Source organism: Petaurus breviceps, unplaced genomic scaffold (assembly GCF_028583685.1).
Source record: "Petaurus breviceps papuanus isolate PSGF00001 unplaced genomic scaffold, PetGlider_PUasm1.0 208, whole genome shotgun sequence".
Lineage (NCBI taxonomy): Eukaryota > Metazoa > Chordata > Mammalia > Diprotodontia > Petauridae > Petaurus > Petaurus breviceps.
The window spans coordinates 11062982-11084759 of NW_027185852.1; the positions used below are offsets into that span (position 1 = coordinate 11062982).

At 44.2% G+C, this 21778-nt stretch overlaps 1 protein-coding gene across 1 annotated transcript in view; it reads right to left on the reverse strand.

Moving 5' to 3' along the window:
* Positions 1-21778, reverse strand: part of LOC138165266 (VWFA and cache domain-containing protein 1) — a 244373-nt gene that overhangs the window by 55162 nt on the left and 167433 nt on the right. The window contains exons 6-10 of the mRNA XM_069093410.1: positions 18972-19116; positions 17874-18090; positions 11246-11395; positions 1191-1424; positions 134-283 (exon numbers count right to left, since the gene is read on the reverse strand). Coding sequence (XP_068949511.1) covers positions 134-283; positions 1191-1424; positions 11246-11395; positions 17874-18090; positions 18972-19116 — 896 coding nt within the window. The remainder of the gene's footprint in view (positions 1-133; positions 284-1190; positions 1425-11245; positions 11396-17873; positions 18091-18971; positions 19117-21778) is intronic.

Sequence of the window (21778 nt, forward strand, 5' to 3'; positions counted from 1 at the left end):
GAGGGGGTGCCAGGCAATGGGACAATCGGGGAGGGCATGTTATACAGATGGGATGATAGATATGGGGAAGTTAGGACTCTTCCCTCCCTGGTTCTGGACATTAGGCCTGTCTTACTGAGCTGTGTTTAATTACCTTTGTCATCGATGAGAAAAGTATAGGAAGCCAAAGAGTCTTGGTAATATGTCACATCTTCTAGGATATAAGCCAGGTTAACATCCACTCCTACAATCCCCAGGAGGAGGTTTCCAAAGTAACAGGGTTTGCTCACTGTCATTATCAAACCTGAGGGGGGAAAAGGGATGTGGGGGAGGACATGACAGAGAAAGCATTAGCAATAGATGGAGGCCTGAGACTCGCTGGCTGACAAAGGCTTAGATCAGTCATCTATAGGCTGCATGAAATCAAAGGATCCCATGAGAGTCAATCCCACCGACTGCTTCCTCTGTAGACACCACATAAAGCTATTAAGAATCCACTTCATAAACACAATGTTGAGAGGACTTAGGTATATGATTCCAGACAACCCCATCCATGAGGAGTCAGGCAGTTCAGACACTTGTCCAGCCCCTTTCCTCTCTAATATGATGGGGGCTCACCAGACCAAAGGGAAAGAAAGCCTCCAAATCCTGGGATGGGAGATCTTTCCAATTCTAAGCCCAGGCAGCCCCTAGTGACCCTCAGAGCTTTTCCTTCTTCCCTAATCTATGCTAGCCAGATAGAGACCTTGGATTTTCAGCCTTGACTCCTCCCTCTCTGTCAGCTCCCATATCCAATCTTTTGCCAAGGTGAATTGATTTAACTTTTGTTTTTAAATCATCTCTTGTACGTGCCCCATCCTCACCTTTAACACCGCCTGGTACAAGCCCTCATCACCTCACACCTAGACGACTGCAAACCAAATGCTGATTGGTTTTCTGGCCACTAGTCTCAGTGCATTCTCCACTCAGCTTTCCAAGAGATCTTCCTGAAGTACAGCTTTGACCATTCCCTGTATCCCCACCTCCCCATGGAGCTCCATATCAACATCAGTGAATCCCCTTCTCATCCATCTAGCTTAGAAATTATTTGGTATGGTTATTCTTAGCACCATCATTATCAACATCTAAGGGATTATGGGGGAAGCCATCAAGAAAGAACTGGTTCATCAAGGAACTTGGCCTGTTCAATGTCAGGTTTTCTCCAAACTCACCATCCCCCATTTCATCAGAAAAAGGGAGGCTAAAAACGGCCTCGTCGATCATTCGATTAGGGAGGTTGGTATAGAAGCGGCCAACAGTGGTCTCCAGGTTACTCAGCTGATTCAGGACCATCATGCTCCCCTTCACGACAGGCAAGGCTGTCCGATCAGGTACCCCATACTTCATGGAATTTTGTTCAGCGAGATCTCTCAGGAAGGCCAGTTCTTTCAACCCAGTCACTCCATCTGAAAGGGAAATTCGAAGGACAAAAATGAAAAACAGGATTCCTCCTCCTCTCCCACCTGCATTTAATTCCCTGTGGTTTATGAGTAATAGGGATCCTCTTGAGAAAAAAACTGAACTGTGAAATGCTCCTAGAAGAATCAGACTTCTGAAGGTCCAACTGCTAACTTCTCTCCTGAAGAAAAAGGCCAAAAGGATAATCTTTCTATGTATAAAGGTACTCTTGGGAGCCAGTTCAGTACTGAGGATAGAGTACTGGTCCAGCAGTCAGAAGGCCTGGGTTCAAATCCCATTCCTTGGATAAGTTGCTTACCAGCAACTTGGTGGCACAGTGGCTAAGTGCCAGGCCTGGAGTCAAGAGGACCTGAATTCAAATCTGACCTACCCCAGGTAAGTCACTTAACCCTCTTTGCCTTGGTTTCTTCGTCTATAAATGAGCTAGAGAAGGAAATGACAAACCAGTCTAGCTTCTTTGCCAAGAAAACCCCAAACGAGCTCATAAGGAACTGAATAGGACTGAAAAATGACTGAACAGCAAAAGTTGTTGAGCTCCTTGGGTTGAGTTTCTTCATCTATAACATGAAGGAGCTGGACCAAGTTTAGTGGTTTTTACCCTTTTTGGTATCTTGGACCCTTCAAGTGGTCTAGTAAAGCTTATCGACCCCTTCTCAGAACCATATTTTTAAACATTTGAAGCAAATACTAAGTTTCAGTTAGAGATTAGTGAAAATAAAAATCTAACTTTTATTCCAATCAAGTTTAGAAATCTGTGTCCCCAGCATTAAGAGCCCCTGGACAAAGTGGAATCTGAAGCCCTTTCAGCTCCAAACCCTAAGCATCTGAGGACATCTATGATTCTCAAATGGGAAATAAAAAAAAAAGTGAGGGAACAAAGGAAAGACCACATGGGGCTTTCCAAGATGGAATTTCCACATGGATCAGGACATATTATTCTTTCAAACTTGAGTTTGTGACTTGGCTTTTGTCACAAATTCCTAACCAATTTAGGCATAAATAATTTCACTTGGGTCTCTGAAACCTTGTTCTTATTGAAAAACAATATTATGTTTACAAAAGTAGGGAAAGTTAGAAGCAGCTGAAAGGAAAGTAGGGAAAGTCAGAAGCAGCTGAAAGAAATGGCATACATGAGGGGATAGGGACAGGAGATTCTAGGTCCTGATGCTTACTGGTTGGGGGCTTTGGGCAAGTGACTGCTTCTCTGGGCCTCAGTCTTTTAAACTGTAAAAGGGGAATGATACTACTTAGAAAGTGTGCCCTATGGTGCTACAGGGAGAAAACCAGCCCAAGAACTTAAAGTATTAGAAAGGGGATTCTAAAAGTTGAAGAGCTGCCCCACTCCCCAAGAAACTCTGTGTAGAAAGAACAGTACTAATAGAAATAGTAATAGCCATGCAAGCAGCATTATTGATGGAGATATCAGTGGTAATGATAATAATTCTAATAGTAGTAATAATAGAGTGGGGTCATGCTTGTCTTTCAGTCGATACAACTGGCCCTGCAGCTGGGAAGATCTGGGTTCAAATCTTGCCTCTGACTCATATTAGTAGGTGTTCCTGGGAAATCTTCCTTCTCAGTGCTCCCAGGAAACTAAGATTCACAACCTTGGAGCAAGTGCAGATCTGTGCTCATACAGAGAAATTTCTGCCAACCACAGGTCCAGTCTCTATCTCTCTTTAGTCTCTAATAATTAGAGACAGTACTTAAAATGCTGTACTTGGCATCAGGAGCTCTGGGTTTGAATCCTGCCTCAGGAATTTCCAAACTATGTGATCATGGGCAAGTCATTTACCTTGCAGTGTGTCAGTTTACTTACCTGTATAATGGGGACGCTATTATTTGCACTTCACTTAAATGTTACATAAATGTGAGTTGTTATTATATTATTTCCCTGGGCTAAACAATTAAAAGAGAGGTTCTTTCTGAAGAGGGGAGCACTGGAGTCTCTGAGGAGGGAGCAACTGCCTGTTCTCCAAGGAATGAGAAACTAGATCCAGGGGTGGTGTCAAGGGATTCATTATCCAGTATAGGTCAGAAGAAGAGGGACAAGCCAGTAGTGGTTGGTGAATCCCTGCTGAGGAGTACAGAAGCAGTTTTTTGCTGACCTGATTACAACCACAGAGAGAGATCTCCCTGTCTTCCTGTTCTTCCTCTGGTATCTGACACAGACAGACAGACAGAGAGAGCTCCCCAAAAAGGAAGATGACTACTCAATTCTGGTGATCCATATGAACACATAAAATGCTGCAAGAAGAAACCTAGAAAGTGTTGTCAAAGACTCTGAAATCCCTGGAAAGATTGGAATCTGTAGGGGCAAAAATACTGACATCACTGCTGCCCACCAAAGGCGAGGATGCAAAAGCTGATTTAGGAAGCAAACAGCTCTTTAACAAGGTGGTACCTGAGAAGCAGCTTTGGGTTATTCAAGTTCTGTTTAATATAAGAATGACCAGATCCTGGCGGGAATACCCAACCCTTAAACAACAAGGTATTTTGACTGGTGTCTTCGGTAAGGTGCATTTCACCGATGTCTTTGGTAACATTGTATTTGGTATATTTTTGGTAACTGTATTTATCTGCTGTTTTTTGGTAATTGTGTATTGGTATCTTTTTGGTAACAATGTATTTGTTTGGTGTCTTTTGGTAACAGAGTGTTTGTCTGGTAACTGATAACTGTGTATTTGTCTTGTGTCTTTTTCGCAACAACATATTTTTCTGGTGTTTTCCGTATCTAATCAAAAGGGTTATAGATGGAAAGGAAAAGGACAGGAAAAGGAAAAAGAAACTGTCGATGTATATCCATCAAGTAAGACTCCATGGAGGGGAGATACACTGTAGGAAGAGTAACAGTTAAGATATGCAGATGTTCCCAAGTAACACGGTCTAAGAGAGAATTCAGTAGTGGGACTTGTGGTCTCAAATGTTAATAACAAATACACAAAGTACAGAAAACAAGCAAGATGAATAAGATACCTTAAGGCAAGGAGGCAATCTTGACTTTATGTAAGCACCACTAGACTTGGTGGGATGAAAACCACCTATAACTGGAATACAGTTCTAGAGGGTATTTATTTTTCAAATGAAATGGGATAAGAAAGGGAAGAGTAATAATATTTTTTTAACCTTTTTTTGGAGGGCAATTAGTGTTAAGTAACTTGCCCAAAGTTATATGGCTAGTCTTGTGTGTGTGTGGGGAGGAGGGGGGAGCAGTGTTAAGTGTCTGAGGCCGGAACCGAACTCGGGTCCTCCTGACTCCAGGGCCACTGCTTCACTCACTGTGCTACCAAGCCGCCCCAAGGGAAGAGTAATATTATATACTAAGAAAGTATTCTGATGAGAAGAAACCTAGGGTAATGAACACATGTGTGCAGATCAGTGGAGGAGGAATCTGCATGATTCTGTCTTCAGTGTATACTATAGACCACTTGTAGAGGAAAGGCAAGGAGTTCAGGATACAGGTCATAAGCCTGTTCCCAACAGAGGCAGTGTCAAACAGTAATAGTAAACTTCAATTATCCAGTGCCCATGAGAGCCCCATCATTACCAAAAGCAGAACTGGTACTCATTTTAACCCTGGCCCTAATGAGGCATCCCTCAAAAGGTGGATGAATCAACAAAGAAACATTCTATTATGGATCTGATTCCTCATCAACAGGGAGGAAGTAGGTGCCAACCTGAAAATGAGGGGAATCTTAGGAAGAACTGTGTACTCCATCTTAGGTTTTTAATATTTTTATCTGTATGAAAATCTGCTTTCTCCCTCTCACCCCCCCCCCCCAATTCCCCACTGAGAAAGCAAGAAAAGTCAAGTCAACAAGCATTTTTTTTTAAGTAAGGACCTCCCTGTGTGTCAGACCCTGTGCTAAGCACTGGAAATACAAATACAAAGACAGTCCCTGCCATCAAGGAGCAAGATAAACCGAAGCATCGTTACAAATATGCATAGTCAAGGGAATTCCCAGATTTCTAACATGCTCCTTGGTTTGGGGGAAAACACATTGAAAGTCTTCAGAGGATGGCGTAGTATTTTATGAACAGAGAAGTCAGCCCAGTGAAATTTGGAAGACACCAAGGGAAACAAGAACAAAGACAGAAAATGGAAGTTCTCTCAAGGGACTGAAGTGGATAATGCAGGAAGCTCAGGAAGCAAAAGTCAGAGCCACCAGGGAAAAGTTCAACTAACGGCTTTCCCTCCCTTTGCTGTAGAAGTGGGAGACAATGAGGAAAGAAGAGCATATACATCATCTGACAGAGGCAAACTATGGGTTAGTTTTCCTGAACTGCCCTCTCCCCACCCCACTTTCCTTTCTTGTAGTTGTTATAATATGGCTTGTTTAATAGTGGGGGAGTATAGGGTGTCCCAAAGGTCTTAGGGCAGCATCCTGCTTTAAAGCTAAAAATACACACAAATGGCATTCTTTCAGTTCTAAAATGAATAAGCTAAAGCAAGTGACAATAATAAAAATTAGATAAAATATCTAAAAAGACTGGCAATCAGTCGAAAACATACTCTTGTGCACACTCGGCTCCTTCCTGCCTTTTTAAGGATTTTCCCACATTACTTTCCTCCATGTATTCTATGATCTAGCCACACTAGCCGACTTGCTGCTCTATTTCCCATTCCCACACCTTTGAGCTGGTTTCCTGTCATGCCAGGAATGTACTCCATCTTTACCTCTGTCTCTCGGGGTCTCTGGTTTCCTTTAAGGAGCAAGGACCACCTTTTACCCAATCCCAATTCCTCCCACAGTGGCTATTGGCCTCCCTCCCTCTGAATGCAGCATCATACATATATTCTGGATATATTATTGGGGAATATAATAAATGCACATCAGTCCTTGCCAATATATATGCTATCTCCCCCACTAGAATGTAAGCTCCCTGTTTTGCTTCTGCCTCTCTATCCCCAGCACCCCACACCACAGTTAGCATATAGCAGGTGTTTAATAAACTCTTCCTGATTGATGGCTTGGTACCCTAAGATCAGGGTTAGGAGAGCCGAGATTCACAGCGAGGTGAGAATGAGGATTGAAAAAGGGAGAGGGGGCCCCCTGCTTGATGTGGAGGGGGGCAATAGAGGAACCAGACTACTTACAGCTTATTTCAATTCTGTCTGCCAAGGAAATAGGCATCAATATACCCAAGATAAGTAAGAAGAGAGTCAGAGACCATGTAAGTGTCCTTGATGAATTAAGGTCAGCAGATGTAGATGAACTGTAGCCTCAATTATTGAAAGAACAGGTTCATTGGATTGTTGAGTCAAAATCACCACTGTTTGAATGAAAGATTCTTTTGTATTCTAGAGAATCAACTTATATTTATTTATTTGTTTTCAACATTCACTGTTATCAGATTTTGAGGTCCAAATTGTTTTCTACTTCCCTGCCCTCTCCCCTCCTTAAGATGGCAAGCAATCTGATGTAGGCTATACATATACAATCATTTGATGTACATATTTCCACATTAGTCATGTTGTTAAAGAAGAATCAGAACAAAAGAGAGAAACCATGGGTAAGAAAGAAAACAAAAAAAGTGAAAATAGTCTGCTTTGATCTGCATTCAGACTCCATAGTTCTTTCTCTGGATGGATAGCATTTTCCATCATGAGTTAGGGAATCATCTAAAATGAGAAAAATTCTATACAGTCAGACTATAGATGAGTACATTTTATTCTAAATTTCAAAAATAAAGGGAAGAAACCAGAATCTCTACACTTTAGGCCAGTAAGTGATTTCAATTTCTGGTAAAGTTATAGGATATATTATTAAAAAGATGGTTGGTAAGTATCTAAAAGAGAAGCTGTGATTACAAAGAGCCAGGGTAATCACTTATTCAAGAACAGGTCATTTGACAGGCTCACTGTATTTCTTTTCTTTTTTTGTTTTTATAGGGAAAAGGATAGGAACTGGCCCTGTGATTTTGTGGGTATAGGCAATACCTACCTGGAGAAATTCCCTCTATTAATGCAAGGGAGTGTCGGCTCTATGACTTACCCTCTTGGAGAGTTGGCTACATCCCTGGGAGGTTAGGTCCCTTGATAGAGTCCCACAACCAGTATGCACTGTGAGTAGGACTAGAACCTCTATCTTTTCTTATCTCTTTATTTCTTTGTCTTTCTTTTTTTTCATTTTTTTATTAATTTTATTTTATTTATTTTATTTAATTTATGGAATAAAACAAGCATTTCCATAATATAGTATAATAAAAAGATGATTGTATATGAAACTGCAGATCTATTATGTAACATTTGCTATTCTTTTCAAATGTACAACAAAATTATCACATAAACTTCCCCTCCACCATCTTTCCTTCTTTTCTTCCTTCACACCCCCTTCTCTCTCAATTGAGATATTGATGGAATTCTGTGTGTATAGTTTACTTAGATTTCTAACAAAAATTTGGTAAAGCCTCTTATACTAGTTTTACAGAAAGGATGGAGAGATGTAAGTTGGTCAATAGTACAATTTGATGGATTTGGATTCAGTTGAAAGGCTGGCCCTAATAAGAATCATGATGGTATGATGCCTACCTAGAAGGAGGTCTCCAGTGGTGTGCTTCAGGGATTGGCACTTGCTTCTATTGTGGAACATTTTGTCCATTTTTTTTTCCTTTTGGAGGGCAATTGGGGTTAAGTAACTTGCCCAAGGCTACAGCCTAGTTTTGTGTGTGTGTGTGTGTGTGTGTGTTAAGTGTCTCAGGCCAGAACCGAACTCGGGTCCTCCTGACTCTGGGCCGGTGCTTTACTCACTGCACCACCTAGCCGCCCCAATTTTATCCATTTCTGAAGGTTGGAATGAACAATCAATCAATCAACAAATGTTTGTTAAGTGCTTTCTGCATATGGGTCATATGCATGCAGATGGCTTTCTCATCAAATGATACAAAGATGAGAAGACGGTTAATATCTTGGATGAAAAAATCAAGATTCTAAAAAATCTGGCAGGCTTGAGCATTGAGATATATTGAATAAGATGACATTTAATAGGGATGTGTATATTTGTGTGTGTATACACAAATATATGTGCATATATATGTGTGTGTGTGTGTGTATGTGTACACACACACACATACGTGGGTTAAAAAATACAATCAATTTAATCAGTTCAAGACAGGGGTGGCCTGGTTAGACACCAATTTTTCTGAGAATGGTTCATTTGTTTTGGCTTGTTTGTTTGGTTTTTGGTGAACTGTCAGCTCAGTGTGAGTCAGAACCATAATCTGGCCACTAAAAAGCCCATGTATCTTGGGCTACATTAAGAGAGATCCAACTGCCAGGAATTAGGAGTTGATAGCATTCCTCTACCCCAATCAGGCCCCATCTAGTACTATGCTCACTTCCCAACACTCCAGTGAAAGAAGTTAGTGTGTGTCCAGAGGAAGGCAATCAGCATGGGGAAAGCCCCTGAATCCATGGCACAGGAGGAGCAGGTGGAAGAATTTGGGCTCTTTAGCCTAGAGAAGAGAAGACTGGGGAATGGGGAGAGAGACAGGAGGCCTTCAAGTACCTGAAAGTCCATCGTGAGCAGGAGGGGTTCGACTTCTCCTGTTTGACCTCAGAGGCCAGAACAAAGATGAGCAAAAGAAGAAAGAGGCATGATTTAGTGGGTTCCCCCTCCCTGGAGGCCTTTGGGTCAAGGATAGTTAGCCATTTGTTGGGAATATAGTAGAGAGGATTCTTTTTCAAGTATGGGTTGTGCTAAATGCCTGAGAGGACCCTTTTCACTCTGATTCTATATCATCATCATCATTTCCAGACCTGGGTCTACCTTGGTGTAGGGAGCTCCTGTTGTGAAAATGCCTACCAAGGCAGACCGAAAACCAAGCTATCATAGCTTCTATATTATTGTTACTATTCTAGAAGCTTTTATTTTCATTTCTTTCCCTCATTGCTTTAATCTTTAAAAAATCTATATATAAAATATAGTATTGCCTTGAGGAATCACCATAAACTATTGCTTTTGGGACATTCCAATGAAAAATGATTTTTCACCCTTGGCACAGGGAGAATACTGAATGGGATTTACTCAGCATGTGTCTTTTAAATTTACAGGGTTTTTCAAACTCTGGGAAGGATTTAGGTATACTGAGCTACATTGTTCTGCAAACATCTGCAATCTATAGTACAGGACGAAATTTAATAAAATTTCTTTTTCTTTTTTTTTAAGTTTGCTGTTGTTGGAACATGGTCAAAGCATTAGGAACTGTTCACATAAGGCACCACTGTAAACAAATTCAAAAGCCTGGAGTCACTAGTGAGATTCCACAAATGATTTTAAACAAAGATTTTGCCTAATCTCCTTAATGATTTCAATGGCTAGAGGGAAACTTGCAGTAGATTTATTTTTGTTTTTGCTTTTATATAGAAATTTCTAGAGAGACAGAATAATATAAGGGAAAGAATGCCAGTCATGGAGTAGAGAGACCAAGGTTTAAATTCCACCTCTGACACTTGTTGTGTGGTTTCAAATAAATTACTTTGCATTGTGGAGCCTCAGTTTCCTCATCTGTAAAATAGGAGTGATAACCTGTGGTACCTAGCTCACAGGGTCACTATGGGGATCAGTTGAGATAATGGATATAAGGTACTTTACAAATCTTAAAGCTCTTTATTAATGTCAGGTTATCATTTTAACTTCTTAAAGTTAATCCTGTAACACTTAAGACTCCATTAAGAATTTGGGGATACCCTGTGTGGAAGTTGTATGTAGCTGCTCATGGACAAAGATGCCCAGATACAATAGAGAACCTACACATTCCTTTTCATTTCTTTCGTCAGCCAGTAAGTAATTTGGCCCCGCCGCTCACTTGGGTAAGTTGTGATCTGATCAGCGTGGGAATTCCAACTGATAGAAGGACCTGGGAACAACTTGCCTAGGGTGAGAAGGCATCACTCCTGCTCAGAGTCCATCCAAAGGCCCAGGGGGAGGCCTGCTTCTCGATCTCTCAGCATTGCAAGGAAGCCAATGGAAAGAGCGGCCAAGCCCACCCGTGCTTCTGCTCCTAGAACTAAGCTACTTCTTTTTCTGATCACGCATCCTTCTGGGATCCTTTTAGCTCTGCCTCACTTCAATCCAATTCACGTACATGTCAAGGCATCACCCTCATGAAGCCCTTAGTCCTCTTTGAAAAGGAAAGATGAACAACATTATTGTTCTAGTATGATGGAGCTTGTCATAAGGATGGGGGAAAGAGCATCCTGAGATGGTTGTTAGAAGAAAAGTAAGCCGGGTAGAAGGAGTGACAGGAAATGACAGGAGAGCCCAGAAGCATTCAACAGTGAAGAGTACCCATGTGACACGAAGTACTACAGGAAGCAAATGATGATTTCCATGTCCAAATCTAGAGCCTGAATAGAGAATATCCAGTCAACTCCCTCATTTTACACATGGTCAGTGAGATGTCACAAGTCACACAGGTAACAAAACGCAATGCCACAATTCCATTCCTGGTCTTCTAATTCCAAATCAGTCTTCTCCCCCACCCCCAAGGATACAGTGAATATGCAAATGACAGGACTCAGTAGGAAAAGGAGGGTTCTGGGAGCAGCATCCAATCAATCACCAAGATCAATGAATCCATCATTAGTAGGTGCTTTATTAAGTACTTACTAAGTGTCAGGCACTGTGCTAGGCTCGAGGGTGACATCATGGAAAACTGTAAAATGGGAGGAGGGGATTTTCTTGGTCAAGAACTCGCTTGGTTTTCTTCTACTTCAAAAGTAGCCAGATGAATACAGTCCTGGCTCAGCTCTAAAAGTGGGTCAGCACTTTCATCTAAAGAGGGAAAACTGGAAGACATCACATACCGTTCATGAGGGCATAGGTAAGGATCATGACTGAGTTGTTAAGGAAGCTGTTTTCCTCATTGATGACACAGAGCGTTGCCTTTTTGTCTTCTTCTGAGGACTCTTTCGATGTAATTCCCGCTGACAGGTAAATGATGACCATGTCTGTATCTAAACAAAGACACACAAATCAGATGTTACATGTCCATTCATTCTGGAGCCTCCCTCTGATAGAGAGCTGGGTTTGGAGTCAGCAAGGGTTAGATCCAAAGCCTGGATCAATCAGATCATTTTTATGGCAAATCATATAATCCTTCTGTGCCTTAGTTTCCTCATAGAGGAAAACACAGTGGACTTGGAATCAGCAGACTTGGATTCTAATCTCAGCTCTGCCACACACTCCCCGTGTGACCTTGGATAAGTCACCTTACCTCTGCAGGCCTCAGTTGCCTCATTTGCAAAATTAGGGGGTTGTACTCTATGGCTTATGAGCTCTTTTCCAGTTCAAGATTGATAATATTATAGGCTATTATCTCTCACCTATTGTTTCCATTCTTACACAATCATGGAATTCGAGAGTTGGAGGGGGCCTTGTTGGCCATCTAGTTCAACCACAAAGGGATCGCCACTACTATATGGCTGGTGAATAGTCCCACCCAGCTTGTACCTGAAGACCTCCAAGAAACCACCACTTGATAAGCCAGTCCATTTACTGTTGGACAGCTCCAATTAGTTGGAAGTTTTCTCTGATACCAAGCCTAAGGCAGCCTCTTGAGAACTTTCTCCTATTACCCTTGGATCCTCCCTCTAGGGGCCAAACTGAAAAATTCTAATTCTGTTTCCATGAGATAGCTCTTTAGATATGTGAAAAGTGTTCACTTCCTCCCTCCCTTTGTCTCCTCTTTTCCAGGATAAATATTCCCCATTCCTTTAATGATCCTTATGTAACTTTCTTATCTTACCTCCATCTTCCTTTTAGTTCTAATGGCCATCATATACAACAATACCGCATTTATCACAAATCTTCAGGGAATGTTTTAAATAAGTGAATTTTCCAGGTAATCAAAGCTGGCTTTGGGGGTATTATGCTTCATTACATTTAGACTAGTTTTAATAAAGTCTTCCTAAAATGCATCCCATACTTCCCTGCCTTCTTCAACAGATTTCAATATGATTTAAAATTTTCTCAATGACTTAGGGTCATTAAAATTACTGATTAAATGAAGAAGATACGTTTAGATAAAAAAGTAGCAAAAAAAAAAATCTCACCGACTCCAGATTCCAGACTGATCTAAAGAGAAGCTAATACTTAGAGCTATCCTAAGTGGAATGATACATATGCCTTAGGAGGCAATGAGTTGTCATTTACCGGAGGTATGCAGGCAAAAGTTGGATGCTGATGTGTCAGGGATACCTTACTTAGGAATCAGGTTCAGCTCCTGGTTGCACTGGTTGGCCTTTGAGGTTCCTTCCAGCTCTGACAGGCTGTGATCATGACAATCACTTAATGTTCTGTTTGAGGCAGGACCATTGAATGGTTAAGGGCTCCGCTGAATGCCTCCAGACCAATGTCAGGCTGTTGTGCTCTGATTGCTTAGTAGTTAATAGAATGTGCTCTATTGTCAATGGTCCTCTTTATTCCTTCACTGACAGGCTGCCAACTATCAGAGGCAACAGAGTGGAGTCAAGAGAACTCTGATTTTCAAGTCCAAAGACAGGAATTTGAAACACAACTCCCACACTTGCTAGCTCTGGGATTCTGGTCAAGACATTCAGTTCTTCTGGGCCTTAATTTCCTCCTTGATGGAAACCTGTATAGACCTCTCCATCATGGCCAGGAACTGCATCATCCTGCAAGATTACTTAAGTCCTGGAACTCACCTATCAGCCCCCTCCTGTGCCTTTGATTGAAGAGGCTGGGGGTGAAGAGCTCTACCTTGACACTCCCCATTTAAGGAGGCATTCATGCCAGCCATATCTTCATTCCCCCCCTGCCTGCACTCCTCTGGATGTGATCATCAGGCTTCCATGCTGGCAACCTCTCCCTCCACCTCTCAGCTTCTTTCTATGTGTTAACTTCCCCCCTTAGATAATACACTCCTTGAATGTAAAGGATTGTGTTTCATTTTCTTTTCTATTTCTAGCACTTAGCACAGAAATAGAAGCTTAATAAATGTTTATTGACTGCCTGACTTCCCTGTTCCTCAGTTTCTTCCTAGAAGGAAAATTCTTTCTGTCCCAGTTTCTTTCTAGCTTCTCTGCCAAGCACAACCAAATGAGTTTAGAGATTGTGTCTACTTCCCATCCTCCTACAAGCTCACTTTCTCATGTTCTTCCTGTCACTGAAGCAGTTCCTCTGTTCCTCTTGCTATGTTTACCTTAAAAATAAAGCTCAGGAATCCCCTGGGATTAGTCTCATTTTGTAAATTCCACTTTTTTTAAACCCATCTGCCTTTTTTTTAAGTCTACTCAATTATTGGTTTCAACTGGTTTTCACTGTTGTGAAGACATTTTGATGAGGGATAGCCAACCCTGACCTTGACATATTCAGTCTCCTTTGACCTTCACAGGAATGGTGAGGCAGGTGAAGGCCACCTGTCCATGGTCACAGAGGATATAAAGCAAGATTCACACCTAGGTCTTTTTAAATGAATTCAATATGGAGGGCGGCTAGGTGGTGCAGGGAATAGAGCACCGGCCTTGGATTCAGGAGGACCTGAGTTCTAATCCGGCCTCAGATACTTAACACACTTACTAGCTGTGTGACTTTTGGGAAGTCACTTAACCCCAATTGCCCTCCAAAAAAAAAATAAATGCATTTAATGCTTCATTCATTAAGATGTGTGGTCACTCTGTCAAATTTGGTGCAAGGAAATCCTTGAACATAAAAGGTTTCTACCTTTTCATTCCTCCTAAAATTTTCTGGCTGAGGAAGAGTTAAAACAAATCCTGAAATGTGATTAATCCCCTCAGGAACACCAGCTTTGACCCCAGGGAGACTACATGAGGCTTTTCTGAAGCAAGAGGATCTTTACCATCTCTGAGACTTCTTTGTAGCAAGAGAACCTTTACCATCTCTTGGTGATTAATAGGTTTATCCTTCTAGATCCAGAAGGGACTTAAAGGACAAACTCTGTTTTAGAGGTGAGGAAACTGAGGGTCAGAGAAGGGCATGACCTGTCCAAGGCCTCATAGTCAGAAATCTGACTCTGGATTCAAATCCAAGCCTTCTGCCTCCCCATCCAGTGTTCTGCTGTTAGAGTGCAGCATCTCTATCTTTGATGGGGAACCAGTCCCACAGACTTTGGAAGGGGCATCTTACTCTCCAACAGGATGGGCTTGTGCCACATTCTGACTGGACTGAATGAACCCTGCCAAGTACCAATATGGGAACCTCAGGAATACAGAGAACTCTTTAAGCTGGTACTGTGGGGAACTCGAGAGTAAAGCAGGAGAAAAGGCCCCAAAGAGAGATGAGCATCCCCTCAAGGCACAGCCCCTCTTTGGGGGCCTGTTGATGTCACCACAAATGCTGACATAAGGATGAAGGACTCAGGCTCCTCTGCAGAGGGCTCCTAGTTATGGGGAAAAGCCTCCAGGGAGTAGGTCTGGGTTTAGAAAGCAAGCTGCTCCCCCCACCTCCTACACCCCCTTCATAGTAAGACTCATGCATCAAAGTCAAATGAAACCCAGAGATCTGGTCACCAGCCAAGCACATGTATTTTTTTTCCCCAGGGCATTTCCCAGATTCACAGAGAATAAGGAGCATGTAGGTTCTGCAACCATCAACTATAAGCCAGCTGGGTAGTGCAGCGGGCAGTGCTCTGGGCCTGGAGTCAGGAAGACCCGAACTCTGCCTTGGACACTCACTAGCTATGTGACCCAGGGGAAGTCACTTAACCCCATTTGCCTCAGTTTCCTCATCTGTCCAATGAGCTGGAGAAGGGAATGGCAAACCACTCCAGGATCTTTGCCAAGAAAACCCTAAACAGGTCAAAAAGAGTTGGACATGACTGAAACAAACAACAACACAGACGGGAGTGGAGAGAGAGAAAAAGGAAGGAAAAAGGGGTGGAGAGGGAGTGTGCATACACATACGAGAGAAGCGCCATTTAGTCAAAGTCTATGTATGGAACCTAAAGAATAAGACCAGTCCTTGGGATGCCTGCAATGCTCTCCATCCAAGCAACTGCAAGGAAAGGAAGCCCCTGCCACCAGAGGCTCTCCACTGTATTTGGGCTGTTCTAGTTATGAATAAGTCTGTATCTGAAATTCACTATGTTCAAAACTGAACTCATTGTCTTTGCCTCCCACCCACAGGCAGAAGGTGGATTTGAATCCAGGGTCAGACTTCCTATTACTATTGAGAGCCCACCCCCTCCTAGCCCCCCAGACTCCAACCTCACCATCTCTCCCCACGCATCCAACATGGCACTGAAGTCCGTCGACTTCACCTCGGTAACACCTCTCTGCTCCGTCCCCTTCTCTCCTCTGACACACCACCACTCTGATGGAAACCTTCGCTCCTGGGTTATTGCAGTAACCTCCTGTTTGCTCTCTCCCCTTCAGCCCTCCACTCAGCTCTCGGAGTGATCTTCCCACAGCACAGTCTGACCATGTCTTCAATTTATTTAATCAATAAACTCCAGGAGCTCCCTAGCCCCTCCAGGATCAAACATAAAATCTTCTGGTGTTCAAAGACCTTTAGAACCTGCCTCCTCCATCCTCCCTGACTCCAGAGACACTGCTTGCCTTGCTGCTCCTCAAAGAAAACATGCCATCTTCTCACTGCAGCCATTTTCCTGGCTCTCCTCCACACCTGGAAGGCTCTCTGTCCTCTTCCTCCTCAATTCTGGGGTCTTCCCTCTGTTGGTGACCACCGCTTTTATTCTGTAGACTTCTTGTTTGAACATGGCTATTTGTGTGTTGTCTTCCCCATCAGCTCCCTGAGAGCAGGGACTGTCTCTGACATTTCTTTGTATCCCTAGTGCTTAGCATAGTAGGTACTTTATGCCTGGCACCCAGTAGGCATGTAATAAGCACTTAGTGATTGGCCTTCCTAAACCCCTCTCCCCTTTTAGTCCTATTCTCCCCTCTGGGCCAAAGCAGACTATGAATTCAAATCCTTGAAAAACTTCAAATATTTGAGAAGAGTGATCGTGTTTTTCCTTGGCCTTTCCCAAGCGAATCATCCCCAGCTCCTTCAACTCACTCTTCTTTGATATGGTTTGAGGTACCTCCATGGCCTAGATGGGGCAGCAAGGTGATGCAGGGGACAGAGCACCAGGCCTAGAGTCAGGAAGCCACCTCCTCCTGAGTTCAAATCTGGCCTCAGACACAGAAAGCAAAGCAAGGCAGCCTCTAAGAATATATAAACATAGATCCAGACTCCCACATTAACTCTGCCACTAACCGCTGTGTGACTTCAGGGCAAGTCATGGCTTCTCTGGGCCTCAGCTCATTAGGATGAAATCTTCTCCCAGTGAACTACAAGCTTCTGGAGGGCTTGGACTGCTTTGTCTTTGTCTTAGCATAATGCCTTAAAGAAAGTAGGTGCTTAATAAATTCTTAAAGGAAGGAGGAAAGAAGGAAAAAAGAGAGGGAGGGAAGAAAGAAGAGAAAGAAGGAGGAAGGGAAGAGGAAGAAGGGGAAGGAGGGAGGTAGGGAGAGAAGAAGGAAGGAAGGAAAGAAAGGATAGAGGAAGGAAGGAAAGAAAGGAGGGAAGAAGAGAGGACATGAAAAGAAGGCAAGAAAGAGAGGGAATCCTGGAGCAGGAGCCAGGGGGAACCTCAGAGACCATCTTGCCCAAGTCCCTTATTTTTCACATTAGGGACCTGAGGCCCGAGGAGGTTCACTCATTTGCCCAAGGCCACAGTAGAAGCAAGCACTACAGGCAGGATTTGCACTCGGGTCCTCTGACTCCTTTTTGTCCTTTCCACACACGGGTGGAGCCTGGGCTGAGCTCCAGCCCTGGGGCTCTCAGCACAGGGAGAGTGAGGAGCGAACACAGCAGTTTCCTCCCAGTTTTTCCCAGTAGAAGGATCGTGTATTTCTCACAACACCCCCTTCAATCCCCCTACTTTTGTTACAGAAATTGTCCGGATGGGTTTTCCAACAATAACAGCTTTCTGGCGTGCCCTCCCGTGTTTTGCAGATCCCTTCTCTAAGTCAGCCCACACAGCTGAATCCCAGCTGGTCTCTAATAAGTGAAAATTCAAGGCACGCACCTTTGTGTATTTATCGTCTCACATTCACGCCTGCGACTGCTGGAGAGGGGAATGTAAAATCGGATGGAGGGGCTCTCGTTAATCTCTCTGTGCGCATGCGTGATTGGAGGCCCGGGCCAAGAGCCTCCAGGCTGACAATCAGCATTAGAAGGATTTGGCTGAGGCCCTGGGAAGTGATGCAGGTCCATTTCATCTCATGCCCATCATAAGGCGCCTGAGTCAGAGTAACAGAAGGGGAACAGGACACAGATCCAGCCACAAATATGGAACACTGGGGAGGGGGTGGCCTGCCCTACCTGGGACATGCATGCCTGGGAAATGGCCATCGAGGCCAGACCCTGGATTTCTCTCCTGGGCGACCTCATTTTGGCAAAAACTCTCCCAGAGAAGCTGAGCGCGTGTCCAGCTATGCGATCACTTACTGGAGTGGAGACGGGTGCCGTTGTTGGTGCTTCGGATCAGCTGGAAGGCCTTCTGGAAGCCCACAGCATGCTGGGTCGGGCTGTCGGACGACTTGATGCTACTGACGAAGGTCGACATTTTTCTTTTTGTCTCGCTGGTGGCCGGAGACAGGAACGTTTTGTAGCATTGATCGAGGGAGCAGGTCCTCACGGTGTCTGCCACCGTTAGCACAGAGATCTTAGGAGAGAAGAAGCGAGTCAAACATGGACTCACCTCACCATTTATATTAAATTCTGCACACACCAGAATTCCCGGAATGACAAAGCTCAGGGAGATATTTCTACAAATCTTAAAAACTCACAACTAGGGACAAAGAAATGCTGGAAGCACCGATCTGTCGGACCAGGAATGGACTGTGTGAGGTGGCAAGGGGCACAGGAGGGGGCTCCAACCTCTGTTCCCAGGGGAATTCAGTGATGTAAAGTTCATGCACAATTAAAAAAAATAACCAGCACAAGTCACAGAAAACCAGCAAGTGTATTTCACATAAAGAAAAATCAGCTAGCTCTGTGTTCAGATGCTATTCTGTCATTTGGAAAAGGAAACAGAGCCCTGGAGTGGGAAAGCCAAATCGATGTAGTGTTTGGTTTGGCAGATCACGGTGAGCTCTAGGTGAGCACATCTGTGTGAGGGCAGAGGTTAGAACAATTCAACCCCTGCTCCTCCCATCACATTCATCTTGGAGCAAAGGTGCAAGTGGCCACAGGAATCACACACACACACACACGCACACACACACACACACACACACACACACACACACTTTCCCTAACTCCTAATATTGACATATACAACCAACAAGATGAGGGAGCCCATTTTTCATGGAGGAGAGTAACCACAAGACGTGGGCAGGGTGTTAAACACAAGGCTGGACCCACAAACCAGACCCTGCCAGGGTTTAAGACCCAATGCTCAAAGAGCTGGAAAATATCTTTTTCCACGGACTGTTCCAAAGAAGGATTAAAATAATTAAAAACCATCTGCAAACTTCCAAGGATCAGAATGTGCTTTGGATGGACCCCCAGAGCCCAGTGGACATGGACGGAAAGAAGGATCACCTTATCATGCTCGTCGATGGAACTGAGGATGACCTGAGCCGCATCCTTGGCGATCTGAAGCTGGGTTTCCGTGACTGAGGCACCGTGGTCCATGATGACAACGATGTGTTTTGACTGGGGTCGAACCGTAGAGACATAGATAGGCCTGTGAAACATACAAGTAGAACATTGCTGGCCAATTCTTTCTGCCTTGGGATTTCCTCCTGAATCTCCAGTCTCCTTCTATCAATCCACAAGCATTTCTGTGTCTGGCACTGGGCTGGGCAAGTGAGATTCAAAGTAAACACGAAACCATCCGTACCCTCCCAGATTTGACATTCAGCTGTTTTTCTGTGGTTCCTGGTGTGCCAATCCTCAGCCCTGGGTCTCTGCCCTTCCCCCAAACTAGCCACTTTATCTTCTCTGACCTCCCAGCTACCCTGGCTGCTGGAGGAAGCTGAGCAAGTGTCTTGACTTGGTTGACTATAAACTCAATCAAGCACCAAGCATTTAAGCATTCGCTATGTGCCAGGGGACATAGAGGATGGAGGGGATGCCCTCAGACTCAGGAAGCCCTGGGTTCAGGTGCTGGACTGGATGTGAGATTCTGGGCAAATTCAAAACCTCTGTGGATTCTCTGAGGGGCAGAGTTGGGAGTTCCCTAAACCAATGTAAGCAGATCTGCTAAAAACCACAAGCCATGCTTTATCTCCAAGCCAGACTAGGAAGCCACTTTGGAAGTCCTGCCCCCGGGGCCATGCTGTCCTACTGGGTGGATGCCCACTACGTACCCCATCCCTCTCCTGGTCATGCTTCATCCCAACCACCTTCCTACCATGCACTTCTATCACCCCCCACCCCCATTCATTGCACCTCTATCCACAGTGCCTAGGATGGTGTCTGACCCTGAATAGGAACTTAGTAAGTACACGTCGATCGACCACTAGGTGGCACCAGAGTGCACAGAGCACAGAAGACCTGAGCTCAAAATCTGTCTCAGACACTAGCTGGGAGACCCTGGGAAGGCTAGCTCATCCTTCCATGCCTCAGTCTGCTCACCTGTAAAATGGGTATAATAAAGCACCTGCCTCCCAGAGCAGTTGGCAGGACGCCGGAGGCTAACATATGGGAAGTGCTCTGCACCCTTGAGGGGCAGTATAAATTCCACCTATTATTGCTATGATTATCCCTCTTATTGATCTGTAACTTTGCCGTCTCTCTTGGAGAACTGTCTGGGACAGGAGGTAAAACAGCCTGGAATCACACGCCTATATGTCCCAGAAGAGGACTGGAACCCTCGGCTTCCTGATTTAAGTGAGGCCCTCTCTCTATTCATTGAACTGTGTCTATTGTTCACCTTGGGTCAGGCAGCAGAATGATGGGGTGTTGGGGCTGAAAGAGACCTGAGAAGTTTGCTCAGAGAAGGAGCCTGGGACCCAAAGACGGGAACAATTCGCCCAAGGTCACGTGCCCAGAAAGTGGCCTCCAAGCCTAGCACTGTCTCTACCTGGGAACACTGAAGGTTGGTGAGCAGCCTTTTTCCTGGAGTTGTTTTATAGGAATTCAGTCATCTGCTGATCTATCTGTTTTCAATGATGAACATCTGGGGTCAATCTGCGCTTTTTTTTTTAAACCGGAATTTGCTTTGAGGTTAGCATAACAGGCCCCAGTTACTCAAGAGGTCTTGGTGGATGAAAGCAAACAGAGCATGGAGCTCTGTCGTGAAAAGTCTTGGAGTCAAAGGACCCGGGTCCAAGTCCTGGCTCTGCCATTTACCCTGGGTGATGCTATGCAAGCCCCATTCCCTCGCAAAGCCCAATTTTATTCCTCTGAAAAAATGTCAGATGACCCCTAGGAGACCCCCTTCCTGCTCTGAATCCTACAATCTAGGAATGGAGGGCTCTGAATTAGCCTCCCAGCACCCTCCTGAAGAGTGCCACCTGGGTATTGAAGAGAAGCATTGGGTTCAGGTGTAGGGATGGCCTGTGTAGTGGAGGTCCACCCAAGCTGCAGCCTGTGATCCTGAGATCCCCTCTCCAGATGGCAGCTATGGATCATACAGCCAAAGGCTGGAGTTAGCCCTTCTCCCAGGGGCTGGGCCGTGTCCACAGACTGGTGAAGCCCAGGGTCCTGAATCAGCACATAGGTATCAATCAAATGATATGATTACAAAGGAAACAGACTCTAGGAAAACATGATCATCTGGGTTCTTACAACATTATCAAGTGGGTTCTAAAGTTCACAGACTCCTGGTTAAGAACTTCAAATCCAACTTCATCCTTTCATTTCCAGATAAAGAAACTGAGGCCCAGGGAGGGAATGGCCCAATGTCACACAGGTAGTAAGTATCAGAGATGAGATCTGAACCCAGGTCTCCTGACTTAAGAACCAATGCTCTTCCCCTTTCTCCACACTGCCTCTGCCTGGAAGGCAGATTCAGAACCATCTGATTGGAATGATTCTATAAACCAAGGCGAGAATCTGTCTGTCTGTGGTCTGTCCATCCGTTCAATATATGTGTTTGAGAGACAGAGATGGAGAAAGGGGGAGAGAGACAGAGAAAGGGATGGAAGAAGTGGGAGAAGGAAGCATGAAGAAACAAAGAAAAAGAAATAGAGATAAAGAGAGAGGGAGGAAAAGAGAAGGGGGAGAAACAGATTTACAGAAATAAAAACAAACAGAAAAAGCAAGAGATGGAGAAAGAAGGAGATGGAGAGAGAGAGGAGAGAGAAGAGAGGAGAGATAGAAAGGAGAGAGAGAAAGGAGGGAGACAGGGGGGAGGAAGAGAGGGGGGGGAGAGAGAGAGAGAGAGAGAGAGAGAGAGAGAG